General features: G+C 41.1%; 1 protein-coding gene across 1 annotated transcript in view; it reads right to left on the bottom strand.

The window, feature by feature from the left end:
- The window catches only part of BARX2 (BARX homeobox 2), a 42,352-nt gene extending 31,315 nt beyond the window's left edge, over positions 1 to 11,037 (bottom strand). Inside the window, exon 1 of the mRNA XM_026709017.2 lies at positions 10,343 to 11,037. Within this exon, the coding sequence (XP_026564802.1) occupies positions 10,343 to 10,532 (190 nt within the window). The 5' untranslated portion in view covers positions 10,533 to 11,037. The remainder of the gene's footprint in view (positions 1 to 10,342) is intronic.
- Positions 11,038 to 21,947: the final 10,910 nt, after the last annotated feature.

Genomic DNA, 21,947 nt, shown 5'->3' with positions numbered 1-21,947 from the left:
CAACACTCCGTCCTGTTCCCACAACAATAACCCTGTGAAGTGAGTTGGGCTTGAGAGAGAGGGACCGGTCCAAAGTCACCCAGCCAGTTTGCATGCGTAAAGTGGAAACTAGAATTCACAGTCACCCGGTTTCCAGACTGGTTATAGAACTACTCAGGCAAAACAGGCGGTCTTGCCTGACCTTCATTTAAGTTAAAAATCCATTTCACATTTCACAAGGATGGGTTGGTATTCCCAAGGAGAACAAAACGCAGCTTGCCAGATGTGGAAGAAATACGACAGCCAGCATCCTTCAGTATCAAATCCTGACAGCTGGGATGCTGAGAATTCTCCCGAAAGCATCTGGAGAGCCTGGTATCCTGCCCTCATACCTTTTCTACAGCTGCATCAATTCTCTGTGACAAAAAATTATCACAATTGCATAACAGCAGTTACTTTGGTCTGGCCTCTCATGGTAGTCATCCCTGAGAATCCGATAATTATTTTTTGGTTGTCTGGCATTTCCACCGGGCAAATTGGGATGGTCTGTGGCAAACCAGAAAGGACATTGCAGTCGGCCCAAATGAAGGTTAGAATATTTAGAAGTGTTCAGGGCATGGCCTCAGCCAACCAATAATCCTTCTAGAATGGAAAGATTTCTGCAAATAAAGTGTCGTATCCCATTCCTCTTGCCTATATCATTGCCAGAATGCAAACTCCCTCCAGCTAGGTGTAAATGAGATTGATAAACAGTATTACCTAGAATGTCGTGTTTGTTTTATTTAAGTGAATTAATACAGCTGTTACGGGGCCGATAATAAGGTTTAGGGTGAAAAAGAATCCGCGCACACTGTATTCGTCCTGTTTTGTTCCCTTTCCCACAGCTCTCTGCCATCCCTCAGGAATGCCGTAATACTATCCGTTCAATTAAATGGGGAAAGTGGGTCTCAGCAGAAACAGTTTCCATGCGGATTTTGAAGTGTGTCCCAGATCAAATTTAAAACAATTCCACGCTGGGACTTTTGCTGACCTTCTCCACACACAAAAATGCCATTGTGAGCTTCTGGGGGTCGCCGATATAACAACTGGATTGTTTTATAATATGTCATAAATCTTCTGCTTCTCTGGGCTTCCAGAGTTGATAAGACTGGCTACGAAGCTCTAACTAACTCTTCGGATTTCCATAGTACAACTTAATAATTTCTAAAAGGCTTTCTTTCTGCTTCCTCCAAAGGCTGTGTGGTTTGGCCAAGGAATGTTAAAACACTGCATCTTTGGATGATGGCTTGTCATCGGAAATCTTTTCAATGGGCTATTTACTCCCTGCCTGGTTCAGAAGCGATTTGTGTGAAGGGCAGACATTTCATTGTGTAGGAAATTGGATGGATGGAAATGACATGGGTACACCCAGAGGTGGGATTCAAAAATCCCAGTAAGCGGTTCGCTGCCTGGTTGCTGGGTGAGCATGGACATGGTAGGCGTGGCCTACTGGAACTTCCGGGAGGGATGTTTTTCACCCTTCCCAGGGTCCAGAGGCTTCCCTCAGGCCTCCGGGAGGGCGAAAACAGCCTCTCCTGGGCTCTGGAGGCCCTCCGGAAGCCAGAAACAGGCCCGTTTCCAGACTTCTGGAATTTCTGGGAGGGCTGTTTTTCACCCTCCCAGAGCCTCTGTGAGGACCCTGCACTTACTTGCATCCAAAACAGGCCGTGTGGAGACTCCTGGGAGGAGAGGGGCAGGGTGGGTGGGGCCAGCCAGTTGGTTCAACTACCGGTTCAGTGAACCAGATGTAAATTTAACATCCGATTCACCCAAACCAGTCTGAACCAATAGAATCCCTCCCCTGGGTGCACCTCCAGCTTAAAATTTGGAGATGGGCATTCTTGATTCTCCAACAGCCACAGTGAGAAGATCCCCAAGGATGGGCTCCAGCATGAATCCAAAACCTCAGAAGACTAAAACTTCAATTTCAGGAATGGCTGACAAGAATTATGGGAGTGCACCAATGAACAATACATGATGTGCCATACAGGAAACAGCTCTGGTGCATGCATAGAAGCTTCTGCTAAACAAATGTCATAAGTCATAAGTCAAGGACCACCTGCACCACAGTGATTGATAATACGCCATTGATCATTTCCTTCTTCTCTTTCCTTCCACCTTCTCCACCCTTCTACAACATTAACTGTTTGCCTAGCCCTAATGAAAAATATACTGACCTTTCTTAGTAAAAACAGAAACTCCACTTGATGAAGTGACCCTGATCATTGCAAACATAACAGAAAATAATGCCTAATCCATTTATATGAGATTCAAGTCACCTAAGGGTTATCTTCTCTCTGTAGACGAACAGGCATTGCACATGAGTTGCCCAATGCAGTGATTTAATTCAACCACCTCTCCAGATCCAAGATTACATGGCAATTTGTAGCCAGTAGGAGAGATAGCATTAAAGTGTGGATCCTATTATTAAATCTGAAGTGTGCAACTTTTCTTAGGGCCTAAGATAATCTTAGAACCTGCCAAAAAGTGGGTGTGTCCAGGAAGAAATATAATTTTAAATGGTTTAAGTGACATGTAATTAAAGTGGCAATAAATACAATGCAGGAAGTAAAACTACTTCCCATGCATTTATTAAATTGTTAAAAGTTATTAAAATTCTCCATCATGTGGCAATTTGGGGTGCGGCCTTAGTGGGCCCCTTCAATGCTTTCAGGGACAAGAGGTAGCTCTGAGAAACTTCTGTTTCTGCCCTTCTGAGATAAATTGTGTTACAGTACTTTATTTATAATTATCATGGGTATTTCATGTACAAACTATATCTCCCAATATCTCTTGCTATCGGCAATGAGTTGAGGAACAGTAAGGTTGATTTTTGGTTATGCAGAACAAAGTGGGTACTCTAAGCTTTGCTAACATATGCGTCCTAGAGGTTGTGTTTTTTAAAAAGAGGTTGTTTTTTTTAATTGTAACAGTTGCGCATTCTAGTCACGCCACAATGCAATTTGTGTACAACAGGAAGACCAGCGGACAGAATGGTGAATTCACTATAAGGTGTTCAAAAAGTGTGTCTCCTAGATAGTGGGAATTGCTGACCTATTATCATTATTCCACCTACCTAGGTCAATGTGTACAGAGAGAACATTGTCGCAATTAGGGAAATGTATTGAGCCAGTTCCTGGTCAAATTAATTAATCTAAGCTCCATGACGTCTGTTTTTAAATATTAAAAAGTATATATTTGGACATTTAAATTGCTAACTCCGTCAGTACAGTTCCAAAATGTCTTGTGTTTTCAGTGAAGTGCCCCTCCATTGTTGTGCCAAAATCCATGATGAAAGGGCTGTTTCACAAAATCAGCATCAAATTAATATCAACAGGAAGCCGAAATTATGAAAGTACGACGTTAAACCAGTTGGCTTTTAACAAAATGACAACAATTGGGGTCAATATTTTTCCAAAGGTAATATTCGGAGATTGAAACCTAACCTGGTAATGAATTTGGTTAGTACAATATCTAAGATCTTTAGAAGGATGTTCTAATTAAGCTATCAGTGCAAATCAGGAAATCATGCTATTGATATTTGGATCTCATAAATTCATCCCTACAGAAAGATTCCATTGTTTTGAATGAACTTGTCTCAACAGCTCTAACTTTGCTATATTGTTCTAGGTAAAAACAACAACAGCGCAACAACAATCCTCCCCACTCAAAACTAAAAATAAAAAAGATTTTCTGGGTTGGATTAAGGATTAGCTATTGTGTGGCTCAAGAAAACTCATGCAATTCTTACATAATCAACCTTTTTTTTTAAAGTTAGTTGTCACAACACCCGGCATTCTAAATATCTGTTTCCTAGAACAATGAATGGTTGATAGGCACAAATGCATACTTCATGCATTCCAATCTGTTATCAATATGTTCAAAAAGCTAAAATATTGCACAAATGGGACAAAGGGAGAAATTTATTTATTATCTGAAGTCCCCTACTGTAAATTCATTCCATCACCTTTCTTTCTTGTACATGCAAGTCTTCAAAACCAATAAAACACTGTTTTAAGTAAGCATGCATATCAATATGAGTGATTCATTTGACATTTATATATTTCCTTTCCTGGTTTCTCATCAATTAAGACAATCTCAAAGTGGTTTATAATAAAAAAAAAAATGAAAAATAAACTGGTTACAATAACTTAACTCAGGTCTTCTATAGATTGATTTCAAGAAAAAAAGAAGTTTGCAGTAACCTATCTCTTGTATGTATTTTGAGAATCACCCCAAATGGTCACTTCTTAGCTAATAACTTGTGCATTTCTCCTTCAACCAAAAGCACTAAAATTGTTCATTTTCTTGATTAACCAACTTTCTTTGATCTGAACATTGGAACTTTTCAATGGCCAAGTTAGAACTGCTTTTGTTCACGGATAAATTCAAAATCAGAAGAGACCAACCAATTTATTTCCAGAATTTGTTCCCAGTGTGCTTTATGGACACTTAAACTCAGTACAATGATGCATTTCTGTCAGTTTTTGTTTGTAATAGGTTATGGAATTCAATAATAAAACACAATTTACCCTATTTTTGATCTTTTCACGAATTTCCCCACCCCTCCTCTTCGACTGTTCAACAGTTCAACTTCAACAGTTCTGCATTTGTTTTGCCTGATTTAGTCCTCTTTAAGCTAGAAGCATGAGTAGGGCAGTATTTATTACAGTCAATTTAACTGTGAGCTTGGTGGCATTCCTCTACCAACAATGAACATTGAAGAGAAAGCATGAGAACAGGAAGAATCAATTGGGGGGGGGGGTAAAATTGTCTGACTTGATCATCTGGTATTCATCAAATATCAGAAAAGGACATTGCTAGACTGTTCTATATCTTAGAGGTAAGTCTGTAAAGATAGTTATGTTGGAAAGCCATTTTTAGCTTTAGCAACCATGTGCTCCAAGATGAAACAAAGATTGTTGGTGAGTTCCAGCCAACACAAATACTAAGAGATATGATTGCCAACATGAGAAAAGGCTGTCCTTTAGGACAGCTGTGAAGATGAAGCAATTCATCATGAAGATTATTATTCCAAGCATTTTAGAAACTGCCTTGGGTACATTATCTGGGTAAATTTTACATGGTTTCAATTAAGAACGGTCATGCTTAAAGGGAGTAATACGGCACTGTCTTCCTTTGCCTGGCTCCTTTCACGGATGAAACGTTTTTAAAATAAGTAGGTTCAATTGGAAGCAGTTGTTATAAGTTATTTGTCATTATAAGTTGTTTGTCTTGAAAAGCATATTGTTATTAATGTCATGTATTATTATTAATAGTTACCTTCATGCTGAATTTCTCAATGCATCCTGCTTCTCATTGAGGCACTGAGATCAGAAACAGTGAAACAAGACAATGTTTAAATCGGCAATTTGGCTGAAGTTACAAAAGGTCGTATATATTTCACTCATATTTATATATCAATTTCATGTTCTTAATCAGTAGTTGGCTTTCCTTCCATGAGTAGTTTTGCGCCTGAAGTTTCAACTATTAAATTCAGGGCTAGGAAAGAAAACCCACTTTGTATATGTGTTCCTACTTCGATTTTTTTTAAAAAAAGGACTCCAAAAACACAAAAATAATTATATTTCCACCATGAGTCAATCTATTATCATAATCCAGAGTAACTTTCTGGATGAAATAATTGAGGTCACAGGAGCAACCTTTGAGGAATTCTGATTTAGCGCTGTGAGTATTGTATACAAGTTTTTGCAAATGAATAATCTATGAATAGCTACTGAATCACCACCTTTGGTTATGAGCCATTCAAAAAATTAAAGAGAACAGCCTGCAGGTATTTGTTAATATTTTTCCCAACACATGAGTTAATAATAATCAAGATAAGCCTTTGAAATAGGAAAATACCTTTTTAAATTAATTTCACATTCTCATATCATTCTGCTGTTAAATATATGGATTCGCTAGAAGTTTAAGAGGAAAGTAGCAGCAAATTAAAATAGCTGTCTTTTTTTTTTTTTTAATTTACTGGATATATAAGCTCCTCCAACTGACTCTGAGCAGGCTATTATTTCCTTTTCAAAAAATATTTGTACTGACTGATCTTTCATACAATACGGAATGAGAGGTATTTCCATAATGCAATTTACTCAAAAATAAATATTTCTGTGATCAGGAGTCATTCCGAACAAAACATTTGAAGAACTACAACTTTCTAAGAGTTTTGAATTCTTGTTTGTTTTAATTAATTACATGCATGGTAGTTTGAGACTTACGTGTGCCATTTAACTTGAAATTTCTAACAGATTACTTATCTATTTTAATGGGACTTTTATTTTATACTTTTCTTTCATTTTATGGGATTTCTCAAAGATCAGGATGTGAGCAAATGCAAATTAATAGGAGGTCTTGCCTGTGAATTCCTAATAAGCAACTCTTGGTTAGAAATTCTTGGCTTGAATGGAAAATGAGGGGGAAATTGATATAAAATATGAATGACAATATAATATTGTTATAAGGCAATTGTAAAGTGGAATTTGTCAATGCCTTTAAGCACTTCCCTAACATTTCAATTAATTGTACATTGCATTCCTACATGGCATGTTTTGCCTGAATGAGCTATAGAGAATCCAATTATTTTCAGAGAATGGAACTGGAGATTCCCAAAAGATAAGAATCTTTTGAGAGAGGGCAGTTGGAAATATTTTAGCCAAATTTTGCACTAATTCTTTTAGATGTAAGTCACCCTGAATTTGGTGGTACTTACCTCTTTTTAATATACATGACTGAAATCTAGGCGTACTTTATAAACTAAACTTCCTTATCATATGGGAGTAGATAGATTTAAATTAAAACCCAGAGAGATACGCCTTTCGAAAGAATGCCTGCCCAATAACTTTCTGCTTTTGTTTTAAACATTATTTGTCATGAAAATGTTTTGCTACTCGTGTTACGATCGATGCAGTTTATTGAGATCTGCATTAATGATAACATACTTAATCTACACATGGGGTGCTTGGTGAAATAACCACACGCAATTTCCAATTCTTGGCGCTTTCTTTTTGAGACAAACTTAACGATTTTGGTTTTTAGCACAAGTGACAGCATCAAAGAAAGAAAAACCTGAAAATGTCACAATTTTCTTTTAAATGTTATGTTTAAAAGCAACCTACACACCATTAAATGTCAGCGCAATCTCTTATTTTAGAGACAGGAGAACATCTGTTCTATTAAAATGGGATTTAAAAATACTAATTTTACTGATTGGAGTTACACTGTCAGGAGTTTTGCCATTGGTTTTACCGGAGTAGAACAGGTAAGAGTAAGACTGCAGATATTCAAAGCAAACAGGGCTTATTTCAAAATGTTATAGTCACTGTGCCAATAAGTTGCACTTGATTGGCTAAATATATTATATAACTTTTCTCCATCCTAAAGTATTTATTACACAACAGCTCTGTTTGCTACTTGGTAAAATTTATGCAATCATTAGGAGGATTCGGTATGAAAACCTGTGGCATGCACCACAGTCAATGTTAAATGATTTCTAAATACAACTTTAGTCGGCAAACAATTGAAAAAATTCCCCCTTGATCAAATTGGGATTAGTATGATTTTCGGTTCCATTAAAATCAATGCACTTTTTGAATACATTCTCATTTCTTGTCCCAAAGGGGGGAAAAGGGATTAAAATATTTCCCTGATTCTCTGAATACACACTCACTGATTTTCAGGGACAGAATATTCCCTAATGAATTATTTTAGAAAAATGTGGAGAAATTGGCCTGGGTGGCTTCATGTTAAATGAAATATATTTGCCCTCCAAAGATTTAAGTGAACTGAATCTTGCAGTTTAATCCTTGTGTAAAGTATCAGTGAGTTTATTTCACATTTAAATCATAGGCATGTCAACTGATCAACCTTTACACCCAGTGTTTGCAAGATCATTGTAACTAATCAGTTTCTATTTCAGTTAATCTTATTTCCTAACAAGGAAATAAGTTGCAATCGTCTTGGAATTGGATTACATCCTAGAAGACAATGGGACACTTTATTTATTATATAGAAATCCCACACGTCTTTCAAAGCAACAAAGCGCCTCTTTATATTTTAACCTGATGTTAACTGCAGATTAAATTAAGCCAGGCAAAAGGTTGAATTCACACATTTTCCTTGATCTTGCCTTGAAAGGGATGTGTGAACCCAACCTTTGTGATTTATAAATCTCAGTTTATGTCTTTAACCCAACAATTTGGGGTTGATTTAGCAGAATGGCTTAATAGGATACCTGAATTCGAGTTTTATTGATTTGTCATTCTAATAATCTTCAGAATTAGGGGAAAAATGCATTTCAGCATGGCTCAGCATGAAAAAAAAAAGCCCAGGCATGGTGCAATATTAATATGAGAGCAAGAAATGGTGTGCATAAGCTCACCAGTGTGCCTACCGTCCCTTCTAAATGTTCCCTTTTATTTATATCCATTTCATGTATTAATAATCATGTTTATACTGATATCTGTTATCTAACACATGCTGGACAAAATAAATAAAATAAAAATGGAATTGGAGCGTCAACTTTTGAAACAAGATAAGCGTCTCTTTGCAAACAGCTACAGGAGAACCATGCTAGAGGTCCTACTTCTGACCACACATAAAGAAGTTTTTGTTTAGGATTGGAAAAGAGAAGATTTCATGAAAGAAGATTAGTCTTCAAGGACTACAGCTGTAACAGGAATGCCTCTTCCGGTCCAATCCAAAGCTGTCTCATCACTCTTGTCAAGATCTCTAATTGTTAAAAAAATACTGGGAAAGCTGACTGTTTTATGGGAAGGAAATGAAAAGAATTCTCCCAAATGAGCTTTTTTTAAAAAAGGCAACTGTCTTTGTTTTTGCTTGGAGACATTTCTCTCCTCATCCAAGAAGCTCCTTCACGTCTTCAGTTCAGAACCGAAGAAACTTCTTGGATAAGAAGCAAAACGTCTTCAAGGAAAGACAAAGTCCAGTTGCCTTTTGAAAATGCACCTCTGGGACAACCATTACCAGGATGACTGAGAATCTCCATAGACAAAACAATTCTCCCTATTTTAGCCCCAAGATCACAAACCTGCACAACTTAACAATCAACCCCTATCTGCTGTTCTGCGTATAATCACAGAGCAGGACTCTTGGGTTGCTCCTCTCAGCATAGGAACTCAACTTTGGAAGACAAGTGTATGTAGTAAGTAACTACTGTGTATTGTAAGCAGCCCCATCTGAAAATCTGAGCTCCTAATAGCACTTGGAAGTGTTTATCCAATTCACCTTCCTTCCCTAAACCCTTCTCCTGGGTATTGTTTCTGGGTTCTTTTTGGATCCGGAAGACAGTTGCCTGCCTGTCAAAAGAGAAAGACAAATGCAAGACAGGATACCCTTCCATTATGGGCACCAACGCTTGCCACTTTCTGCCTTTGAAGTCATAGGAAGTATAACAGGGTAAGTGACAATTGGGAGACATTTGCTTGCCGAGTATTTGAGAACCAGGCCTTATTGGGAATTATTTGCTTGATTGATCTGCCCTAGTCAGCGGGCTGGTTTCTAAAGTTCCTTCTCACACTCGGATCTTAGTTTCGGGACTGGAATGGGGGAGGAGAGCAGCCAAAACTTTCTCTGAAACACAGATAATCTCTCCTGTTGCTGATCCCGAATCCTTGACGCAATCTTAAATCCCGCTTTGAGAGAGACTTACCCTTAATATTGTGTGTGTGTGTGTGTGTGTGTGTGTGTGTGAAACTTTCTTTGCCCCTGGTAAAATTCAAAGGGGGACGCCTACAACCGACTGAATATTAGTTTCAGGTAAGTCTGTGTCCCCCCCACAAACGCACCTGGTTTGGTTCTCAAGGGTTTTACAGCTGGACAAGTACTAGGACAAATCCTGGCTATGCCACTTCCCATTAAAAGCCTCCGTTGCTTTAAAGGCCACAAACGTTAGCATTCAACAGCGACAGTGTCCCTAAAGACGCATTTCTAAGGGAAGAGTTTTGCGGCTTCTTTGGCAAACAATTTGGAGACAGAGAGGAGGAGGGGAGGGGGAGAAGGAGAGGAAGGAACAAATAGAAGGAAGGAAGGAAGGAAGGAAGGAAGGAAGGAAGGAAGGAAGGAAGGAAGGAAGGAAGGAAGGAAGGAAGGAAGGAAAGGAAATTGAGAGAAAGGCAAGGAAGGGAAGGGAAAAAGAGAAAGGGAATTAAGAGAGGAGAGGAGAGGTCTCCATCCACCCTTAAGCTTCCTTTTGCCTGCACCCCGAGAGGCAGGATCAAAGCGCCGCAGCCAGGCTGTCCCCACCCCGCCAGCTTCGTCCTCCTCGAGAGCTGGGAAAGCGAAGGGCTCTTACCGGTGCAGGAGTGCAAAGCTTTGGGTCGGACGACCAGAGAAGGGCAGACGGAGTAGAGCGAGAGCTTCTCGAAGTAGTCGCACGTCTCCTTGGAGAGGATCTCGTCGATCATGAAGGTCTTGTAGCGCCGCCTGGCTGCTTTCAGCTGCTGCCCGGGCGAAGGCAGCCGGAGCCCGCCTTGGCAGTGCATGGCCGAGGGTATAAGCTCGGAGAGACCGCCGGACCTCGGGAAGTGAGAGAAGGAGAAGAAAACCCCGGCAAAAGGCGGCCAGGCGAGGCGAGGCGCGGCGCGGCCACCCGGCCGCTGGGATCAGCAACAGGCGGTCGCCGGGATCCAGTGATCCTTCCTTCCTTCCTGCCTGCCTGCCTGCCTGCTTCGCTCCTAGAGTTCACTCTCTGCCTTGCTTGCCTGCCCGCCCGCCCGCCGCGATCTCCTCCTGCCTTCCCCACCTCCAGCCTCTATATAAGCCTCGGAAAGAGCCGCGCAACCCAGCCCCGCTCGGAACACCCCAGCTGTCAATCAAAAGCGCCTATCATCCGCAGCGACCCCATCGTTCGACCGCGGGCTGTGCGGGAGAGCGAGTCACCTCTCTATTTTAAGAATCCGAGGTGTGGATTGGCTTCGCTTCCCTTCTTCCATCTGGAAGAAGGCCCAGGGGCTGGGGTTAGGCTTGGCAGCGCTAAGCGTGCGTGGGTGTGCGCGCGCGCGCGTACATGTGTAAGAGAGGATCCGCTTCTCCGCCTCTTCTTGCATCCTCCCTGCCGCTTTTTGCAGCAGAAGTTGGAAGAAAGAGAAACGAACTTTTACAGTCTCCTCTTCTCCCTCAGGAAGTCCTACTGGACTTCGGTAGTCGGTCCCAAAAGGAAGCAGAATCCGAATTATGCCAAGCCACAAATAGGCGGCAGTCGGTAGCTCTGAGAGCACCCCGTTCTGCCTTCTGGCGGAACACCCCTACTCTCTCAAGGGACCCTAACCTCAAGCGAAGTTCAACACGGGGTCCTGACCTAACCGAGATAAATATAACGCCCAGGGGGTTGACAGGTGCCCTGACTGTGATCCGGTCCCGTTTCAGTGCTTTTTGGGTGGGCCGGTTAATATTTGCTTCTCAGCAAACGTGCGCAGGTCACAAAGGGATGGAAGACTTGCAGGAATGGTTGGGAACGCCGTTTTGGCTGAGATCTTCGGGCCGAGTCCGCTAGAGAAAGATAACCTTAGCCGGAGCATCAGATGGTGTCTGAGTACGTGAAGGTTGTGTTTGGAATGGAAACATCGCATTCTTTGTTCTTAAGGATATCCTAGCAAATAACCATAGTACTTTATAGCATTGTGTACACACGTAGAGAGAGAGAGGAGACAGAGAGAGAAGAGAGAGGAAGAGAGAGAAGAGAGAGGAGGGAGAGAAGAGAGAGAAGAGAGAGGAGAGAGAGAAAAGAGAGAGAAGAGAGAGAGAAGAGAAAGACTGCGATTCTAAAAGACTCATATTAGCCACAATGGGCTCTAAGGTTAACAGGCTTCATTGTGAAATACCTCAAGGGAGGCCAACAACAAGGATGAGGATGCGCCCAGGCGCAATCCTACACCTGTCTGCTAAGGCTTACTGAGCTTGGAGGGGCCCGACTTCGTAGACTTGGACAAAGAATGACACGAGACATCTTTTCCCACCCACTGACTGATCCAACGACCCAACTTTTAGCCGAGTCGGGATACTGAATGTGTGCTCCAATCAGCCGAAATCAAGAGACTCAAGTTCAGAACATTTGCAAAACCAGCTTGAATTTTATTCGGCTTCCTAGGATTTCCTTCCTACTACTAGTGCGAGGATCGCAACTGGAATTCCTTTCTTTTGCCTTTCCTTCTTTCTCTCCCTTTCTCTCTCTCTCTCTCCCTTTCTCTCCCTCCCTCCATCCCTCCCTCTCCCACTCTCTCTCGTCTGCTGCCCTTTTAGGCTTATGTACATTGTCAGAGTTCTTCTCCTGGATTTTCGATTTCCACGAAGGAGCTGCCGGGTGCAAAAGCGGTGTGAAAAGTGAACCGAAGTGAGTTCTCGCGCGCTCCCGCAAAAAAACCTCCCTTCCTTGGGGAGGGAAAGAGCCCCAGTAGCCGATTCAGTCCATCTCCAACTTCAGGAGCTTCAGGCAGGTGTGAAGCCAAATCTCAACAGGCTTCAGGCTTCGTTTCTTTCCCCGGCTCTCGGCTGGCCGCACGGAATTGGGCTTTTGACAAGCGCGCCTCTTCCCTCCCACAGGGGCTTCGGATCCGGGACTTTTTGCAAAGTATTTGGACTTTTGGGAGGTTCTTTAAGGGTGCGGCTCCCTCTCGTAGCACCCCGGGACCGGGAACTATTCCCCCCTTCCCTTATATATGACATGCAAGAGAAATAGTCCGCTAATCGCGAACCTGGGAGGAAAAACTAGTCCCTCTTCAAGTTATTCCCGGGCTTGTTTAGCGGTCCGATTAAACTGGCGAGTGCGCTTTTGGGGGTCCGCTTTGGACGGGACCCCCAAGAGATGCGGTCAGGGACAATTTTTAATCCCTCTTGGAGAACACCCTGGAGTTTTGTGGACGGAGCGATTCCTCCTCTATCTCCCCTCCACTTCCTCCGGGTAGAAGCCAGCGGACTCCCCAGCAACTCGCACCTCACCGCCTTCCCACCGCCGCAGAGAAATCCCGACACCTCGTATTTCTCGCGCTCCGCTCGCCGTCTCCGCTCCGCGCGCCGCACGAGCTCCTTGCAGTATTTTCCCCCAAAGCATTTTGCACTATAGAAGACCGAGTTTTTCCAGCCGTTCCCCGCTTCTTGAATGTTTTCCCCCGCGCACCCACTCAAATTCTCTCGTCCTCGCACCCATTCTCGCCCTTCTTTGATCCCGCTTGGCAGCCTGCAGGCTTGGACGCCCTTCCTTCTTCCTCTCGCATTTTTCTATCGAAAACTTTCTAAAAACACCTCCCGGTCAGAAAAATAGTCCTCCGCTCTCCAGGAGCAAACGAGGGAGGGGAAAAAAAATGTCGTTTTTCCAGGGTGAATAGTATTTTATTCAAAAACAAAACAAAACAAAACAAAATTTAAGCTCTTCTAATTTCGATCTTATAACATCTCCAGTATGCCTGCATATTTCCATATCTAGACAGTATATATCTATAATTCATTTGATTTCTTTCCCCGTGGTAAAACCTGCAGTAACCCACATTTAGGGAACAATTCCGTGTCGTTCGCGACGGAGTCACTAACAATAAACCTGTTTCTGCACTTGGGTGAAGGACAAGGAAGCGGTGCCCCCCCCCTTCCTTTTCTTAGTTTTTTGCTGAACCGGAGGAACATCTGCCTGTTCGTTCCTTATTTTAACACTTATGTAATTCTGCTCCTCCCAGTCCAGTCCAGCCTTCGTTTACTTAGCCTGGAATCCTGGCACAAAGGAATCAAATTTACAAACTTTCATACAATTAAATCAGAAGAGAAGATACAACATGAACTAATAACTGTCCGATCCAAACAGACAGACATCTGCCCCACAACACGCATGACATGACTATTGTGGGAAAGGAAAGGAAAGGGGAAAAAAAAAAACTGGTTCATTGATATTGCAATACCAGGTGATGCAGGAATTGAAGAGAAACAGCTAGGGGGGAAAAGTAACAAAACATCGTGATTTCCACACTGAAGTTGAGCGATTGCGGAGAAAGAATTCGACAGTTGTACCAATTGTAATAGGAGCCCTCGGAACAATACCCAAAGGGCTGCCTAGATATGTGGAATTTTGAACTTATCAGACCTGAATATTCTGACTTTGCAAAGAAACATCTTACTCAGAACTGCCTACAGATAGATCGATAGATCGATAGATCGATAGACAGATATAGATATAGATTAGATATAGATATATAGGTATATAGGTATATAGGTATATAGGTATATAGATATATATACTCAGACGTTATCTTAACAGCACTTAGCTCCTCGGTCAGGACTTGAACTGTTAAGGTTTATCAGCCCCAGACTGGTAAAAACTGGCGAATCGAATCAAAGATTAAATCAATAATATTAATAACATTAATAACAATAATAACAACAATCTAGGATGCTGGAAGCAACTCGTATCAACCATCAGCGCCAGTCAATATTTGTGACACATTTTTAAATGTTCAGTTGACTGAGTTTCATGTTTAATGAATAAAAGAGATAACAGCCACAACCACAACCACAACCATAACAACCACAACAACCATAACCACAACCACAGCAACAACAACAACAACAATAATAATAATAATAATAATAATAATAATAATAATAATAATAATAATAATAATAATAATAATAAAGGCTACCCATTTAAGGCAGTTAGGAATAACGACTGAAATTAATTTAAAAAAATCGGGAAGAAGCCTAAAGAGCTTCTTTATAATCAGAGGTTATAGAGGAATCTCTCAAGGTTGTGTGTACTTAAGACAATTGACTATCAGAAAGAGAGGAAATGACGCAGACCTTCGAGACACAGATTCACCGGGTTGCACCAACCCAAACCCAACACAGCGGAGACCGAGTGGCCCCTTATGTGTATTTGTGCCCGCTTTGCCGGTGTGCAAAATTCAGCAACTCCGGTGCAAAAGACCCAACACAGCCGGGAAAAGACACAGCGCACAGGGGAAAAGGAATTGCAGAATCCTTCGAGACTTAGTTAACTCCCATTGACCTCAATGGGATGTATTCCTGGGAAAAGCGACGTGCGCGCGATTCCTTGCTTTCCTTGCTTCGGAAGCAGGCGCTGAGGATCCCCCTCCCCGCCACCCCGTTGGCCTCCTTATTTCAGACCGGTCAATCCACGGCTCAGTCTGTCGGATTCGCTTTAAAAGAACCACCTGCCTTCAAACCTGCAGCCAACAGTTAACAAAGCGGGATTCATAAAGTGCGTGTAAAAAAAAAAAACCCAGTTCCTCTTTCAACCGCAGAGTCTTTGAAATCGGTGCTGTTAAATGAAGGGCACAGAGTGCCATCCTAAAGCCCCAATCGATGCTTGAAAGAAATGGATAAGACCCTATAGAATAGAATATAGAATAGAATTCTTTATTGGCCAAGTGTGATTGGACACACACGGAATTTGTCTTTGGTGCATATGCCCTCAGTGTACATAAGAACAAATAAAAGACATTCATCAAGAATCATAAGATACAACACTTAGTGATAGTCATAAAGGTAAAAAAACAAGCAACCAAGCCATACTAGGAAACAAATAAAACATAAATTGTAAAGATACAAGCAACACGGTTATACTCATAAGCGGGTAGAGATAGGTAATAGGAAGGATGAGAACAATAATAGTAATACAGTTTTACTAAGTAGTTTGACAGTGTTGTTGGAATTAGTTGTTTAGCAGAGTGATGGCATTCGGGAATAAAACTGTCCTTGTGTCCAATTGTTCTGGTGTTCAGTGCCCTATAGCATCATTCTGAGGGTAGAAGTTGAAACTGTTTATGTCCAGGATGTGAGGGGTCTATAGATATGTTCACAGCCCCCTTTTTGACTCTTTGCAGTATATAGGTGCTTAATAGAAGGCAGGTTGGTAGCACCTTCCAACTCTATCTATCTGTTATACTTTGCCAGTTGTTTTTTCTGCAGTCCTAATTATCCTCTGAAGTTTGTGTCTGTCCTGTTGGGTTGCAGAACCAAACCAGACCGTTATAGAGGTGCAGACTCAATCATTCCCCTGTAGAACTGTATTAGCAGCACTATGGCAGTTTGAGCTTTCTGAGTTGGCACAGAAAGAATATTCTTTGTGGTGCTTTTTTGATGACGTTTTTGATGTTAGGTGTCCATGTTAGGTCTTTATTCCAGTCAATCCCTGTTTTTCTGATTCCTCTCGAGGAAACCACCGAGGGTTTCCCAATAAAAGGGAAACAAACACCGGGGGCATATTATTTCTCTGCGTGTTCCTCTTCCCAACGACTCAACATTAAGGAGAATTAAACAGGACTCCCTCCCTGGTTGGCATTCTTGCTTCTTGGGAAGAAAGGAAATAAAATGAGACTGAACCAAACAGAGATTCAGCCAACAGGGGGGATCTCCCATCAACTGGTGGGGGCGGTGGGGGGGGGAGAAACAAACCCGAGGGGGGAAATTAGAATTTCTGCAAGAATAATACTTAAAGGAACAGAAAGGATTAAAGAAGCGCTGGTATTTTCTCGAATGACAGTTGAGGTCCTTGGATCCAGGTTTCGCTGAAACTGAGCAAGACGGTTTGAGAAACGAGGGGTAGGAAAGTTTGTTCAGGATGGTTGTTTCTTCTTCTTCTTCTTCTTCTTCTTCTTCTTCTTCTTCTTCTTCTTCTTCTTCTTCTTCTTCTCTCTCCTCCTCTCCTCTCCTCCTCCTCCTCCTCCTCCTCCTCTCCTCTTCTTCTCTTCTTCTTCTTCTTCTTCTTCTTCTTCTTCTTCTTCTTCTTCTTCTTCTTCTTCTTTTCCTCCTTCCTCCTCCTCCTCCTCCTCTCCTCCTCCTCCTCCTCTCCTCCTCCTCTCCTCCTCCTCCCCCTCCTCCTCCTCTTCTCTCTCCTCCTCCTCCTCTTCCTCTTCTTCTTCCTCTTCCTCCTCTCCTCCTCCTCCTCCTCCTTGTCTTCGCCCTGTGGGCAACCGATCAAAGAGCTGAATCCTTCTCACGTTCACCGTTCACTGAGGTCATTCCCCAACTTCATTCTCCAGAAATATAGGGAGCGTTAAATCCCAATTCCTTCCAAGCAAATTTTCTCCGACTTGGAAAGTTGGGGGTGGGGAGGAGAGGCTGATTTTGTGCTTGCTTGGAAGGCACGTTCAGTCGATATAATTGGTTTTAATTTTTTATTAGAAATTAATTTTTCATTTATTTTTTTAAATCAGAGATGCAAGAGAAACAATCAATCAATCCACCCTTCCATTTGACCACAGTTTAAGGGAGATTATTTCACACCCTTTATTTTTCCTTCCTGCATACGGTACATGCTTCCTTTTTTTACTACGATCCTTTCTCTGAATACAATAACGCTGTTGAGCACGGAGAAAACTAGAGAGGGTGGGAACCAACATTATCAGACAGGAGAATGGAACTGGAAAGATTTCTGCATAAATCTCCCCTTCCATTTCATGGTTTTTAAATAAAATTGTTTCTATTTCAATTTCTATTTCTCCTATCTCTAAAAGGTTCATTGGAGAATTTCATCACTTGCTTCATTAATGAGTCCAATTTTCAGCCATTTATCCATGACATTTTCTTTCTGTCTAATCAAAACAACTGGAATAAAGTCACAAACCTTGTTGATCACTGTTCTTTGGTGTTTGTGTGTATCTATGTATATGTATCCCAGCAACTGTTCAGATTTTTTTTTTTTTAAATGTATGGAGTATATTCCCCAATCAAAAATGAACCAACCCTAGTGCAATTTTACTGGCACAAACAAAAATAAATATTTTGCTACTGGGAAATACTTGCAGGTTCCGATTGAGGGTAGAAAACATATCCAAACTCAGGTGTGCACTTTTAAATTTAATTTTTGATTTCAGGAAAATTAAGAGGAAGCATTCCACAATTTATAAAATACTCCTTATAACATGCAATCAGCATAAAACTGCTACAGATCTGCCTTCTTTATTCTATTCATAAATTACACTTATCGATTTTAAAAATATTACTCATACTTTGGACAATCTAACACATCTTTCTCTCTGAAAATTTTACACATTGCTGGAAATGTTAGTATGCTGCATGGCACATTTTAACTCTCACAGATACGTAAAATAGAGTAGCTGCAACTGCACTGATTCAATATTGATAAAAGATTAGTAATTAGTGTAATAATACTATAAAGATCAGCAGTAATATTTTAAGATATATTATCATATATCTGTTTAACACTTTTGCAATTTCTTTTAAACCATGTTATACACCTGTCCTATAAAAGTTAAAAAAAAGGTTGTGAGAAAGGCTGAATAGCACAAAATTTTGAAAGAATAAAGTGGAACTTCTAATCTATTTCTCCTTTGGGATTTCTTCTCCCTCTCTCCCTCCTTCCCTCCCCTCCCTCTCTGTGTCTCTCTCTCTCTCTCCCTTCTCCCACTTTCTCCCTCTGTCTCTGAAAATAAGGAGCTATGCCAGTTTGGGAAACCAAAATTCATATTCCCTTATGTTGTGTTTTTCAAAGGGCTGCATTTAAAGGTGCTCTGAAAACTTTGGGTGGTTTTCCACAGAGTAGCTACCCTTATTGGATTGGTATTAGCTCAGTTCTGTCATCTGCAGGGGGTGCCAGGTGGTTTCCAGACCTCAATTGCTGGCATTAAACTCCAAAGTTGGGAAGGGCAAACTTTTTCCAGCCAAGGATCCCATCCAATCCTCCAGTTGCTAAGGCATCCTACATCAAAACACAATGGACAGGAACTGGGCCAAAAAATAGAACTTTATTATTTGATTTCGGTATCCATTCAGATATTTCACTCATTGCTCAGTGTTGTGTTTGAAATTATAACTTGGTAACAACTTCTGGCTGCTTGAAGGGATAGCATACAAGCCCAGGGAGGGAGAATGTGATAAGCCAGCCCAAAGCCTCACAGCTGCTTCTTTGCCCGAGACAGTCTGGGGCCAGTATAGCTTTTCCTGCCTTGGAGAGGGGTCAGGTAGTTAGTTGGATCCCATGTGGTTCTGGTTGTGTTTTATCATGACTATCTTTTCCTAACATTGATTAGCAGTAGCAATAGCACTTAGACTTATATACTGCTTCACAGTGCTTTTACAGCCCCCTCTAAGCGATTTAAAGAGTCAGCGTCTTGCCTCCAACAATCCGGGTCCTCATTTTATCCACCATGAAGGATGGAAGGCTGGGTCAACCCTGAACTGGTCAGGATTGAACTGCTGGTGGTAGGCAGAGTTAACCCTGCAATAGTAAAAGCACTTAGACTTTATATACCGATTCACAGTGCTTTACAGCCCTAAGTGGTTTACAGAGTCAGCCTCTTGCCCCCAACAATCTGGGTCCTCATTTTATTTTTATTTTATTTTATTTATTTGTCAAAAGCTTACAATATAACAGAAACAAGAATAAACATAAGTTTAAATACAAGAAATAGGAACTAATAATTGGGGACAATAGGACAGGGACAGTGGGCACAATTGTGCGTTTATGCACGCCCCTTACAGACCTCTTAGGAATGGGGTGAGGTCAATAGAGGTTAGTTTGAGGGTAAAGGAGTGTAAAGTTAGTTTGAGGGTAAAGGTAAAGGAGTTTTACCCACCTCGGAACAATGGAAGGCTGAGTCAAACTTGAGCCGGTGAGAATTGAACTCCTGGCAGTCGGCAGAATTAGCCTGCAATACTGCATTCATTAGGTATGTGTTTGGATTATGTTTGTACTAGGGACTAGGTTTTTTTAAAGGAGTGCCACTCCTCAGTGGTTTCTACACATCTTGTCAAATCAGGCTGGAAAAGCATGGGTTTTTTTTTTTTACAAAAAGTTTTTTTTTAATTATTTAAATACATATTTGCAATAACAGTGTGGTTCTACGTGTTTTACATTTCAAATCATTCATACCCATGACCACAAATATAACTTTCTAACAACACATCATTATCTACTATCATATTTTCTTCTTTATATTCTCATAAATTGCTTTGTATCAGCCTCTTTATTTTTATTCATTCTCTATCTTCCTTAATCATACATTCAACATGTTTACAATTTAATCTATTCATATCATTCCATCGATCATTCAAAATTTCATCTTAATTTATGGTTATCCCTTAATTATTACATCTGCCTCTATTACATATATTTATGTTTTCTACGTGCTTCCTCCCCTTTAACTCCTCATTTTTTCACAAATACATTTTCCATCTTATTTTATCAAACTTATAGCAATATATCCTCATAACCTTATTCAAGTGGATAAAAGAATATTTAATTCATTAAAAATATACTAATTTCCTTAATCATGTATTCTTGCGCTCACCATGTTTACAATTTCATACCATTCATTAAGCATTCGAAATTCCACCTTAATTTATATTATTCCCTATTGTGTCCCCCCCAATATTATATTTGCCACTGTTGCACATATTTTATTTTCTATATGTTCCCTAGGAGAAGCATGTTCCGGGTCCGACTTGCAAACCAGTGTCATCTTTTAGGACCTGAAAAGAGAACCTTTTCTATCATGATATCCACTGGAAAATCCTCTCTCTCTCCCCCCAAAAATGAGACTTGCACCAATTCTGCTGGACTTTGACAGGTTTAAAAACCCGAGTTTGCCATCAAGGATGCGGAACCTGGTAGAAAAGATGATCCCAGATCAGAGGTGGTATTCAGCAGGTTCTGACCGGTTCAGGAGAATCGGTAATCGAAATTTTGAGTCGTTCGGAGAACCGGCCAATCCTACCTTTGACTGGAGATTTTGCAGTCTCCTTCCCCTGTCACGCCCACCAAGCCACGCCCACAGAACCGGTAGTAAAAATAAAATTGAATCCCACCACTGGCCCAGATCATGGTTAGCTGGACTAGGTTGTGAGTCTTCATGGCTGCTATGTTTATGTTATTTTTGCTTTATTTTATTTTTTTAAACCCTCTGGTTCTCTTGTACTGGTTTTATTCTACTTGTGGGCTGCCCAGAATCATGTGTATGAGATGGGCATACTATAAATTTATTAAATCAATAAATCAACCTGTTCTTAGCCCTCCAGAATTGCTACAGTAAGAGGGCTCTAACAAGTAAATAAGCAACTTTTGCAAAATTTAATTAATTGGACTTAGATCTTCTCCAGAAACTCTCACTCTTAGGACAGGGGTCCTCAAACTTGGCGACTTTGAGACTTGTGGACTTCAACTACTCTGGGCGTTGAAGTCCACAAGTCTTAAAGTTGCCAAGTTTGGAGACCTCTGCTCTAGGAAGTCAGGTGAGTGGCCATTAAAGGAGCGTTTCAGAGTCGGATTCTATGAAACCCCCCTCACCAGAAAAGCTTTCCTAGAGTCTACAGTAGGGTCTCTTCTGAATTAGATGAGGATCTTTTTCTTCTTTGCAATCTATTCTTTTCAATCTTTTTGAAAAGGAAGCATGGAAAAAAAACAACAACCTTGGGACCCATTCTGTTTGATTGACAATCTCTGCAATAACTCTTCCAAAACTGAACAGAAGAGGGTGACATTTGTTGTGGTGGGAGGCACAGTCCTAATAAAGATGTGAGCCTGAAAATGAGCTGGCTACAGCCAAAGATTGTGGAGACAAAAATCCAAGGGGAAAAATAAACCCCTCCAGATATCCTGACAGGAGAGGCAGTAGGGCAACAGCTCAGAATGTTATTGACTGTTCCATCCTAAGTCCCCCTTTCCTTCCCTCCTGATGGTTTGACTCAGGTCAAATCTGCCCTTAAGGCAATTAGAAAGAATTTTGGAAGCTGTGCTCTGTAAGGTTTCCTCTGTGTTATCTTTTCAACCCCTACCACAAGGGTTGGAAAGAGATTCCACGAAAGGGCTTGAGAGACTGTCTTTAACTCACCTAAAGTTCAACAGAATGGGATTGATCTTGTGTTGGACGAAAAGGCAGGAAAAGAAGGAAAGACAGTGGGGTCCTTGATGGACTGTGAGCTTGGTGGTTTTCTTGAAG

Source organism: Pseudonaja textilis, chromosome 9 (genome assembly GCF_049901715.1).
Source record: "Pseudonaja textilis isolate UNSWEBS1 chromosome 9, rPseTex1.2, whole genome shotgun sequence".
Lineage (NCBI taxonomy): Eukaryota > Metazoa > Chordata > Lepidosauria > Squamata > Elapidae > Pseudonaja > Pseudonaja textilis.
This window is presented reverse-complemented; position numbering and strand designations above follow the sequence as displayed.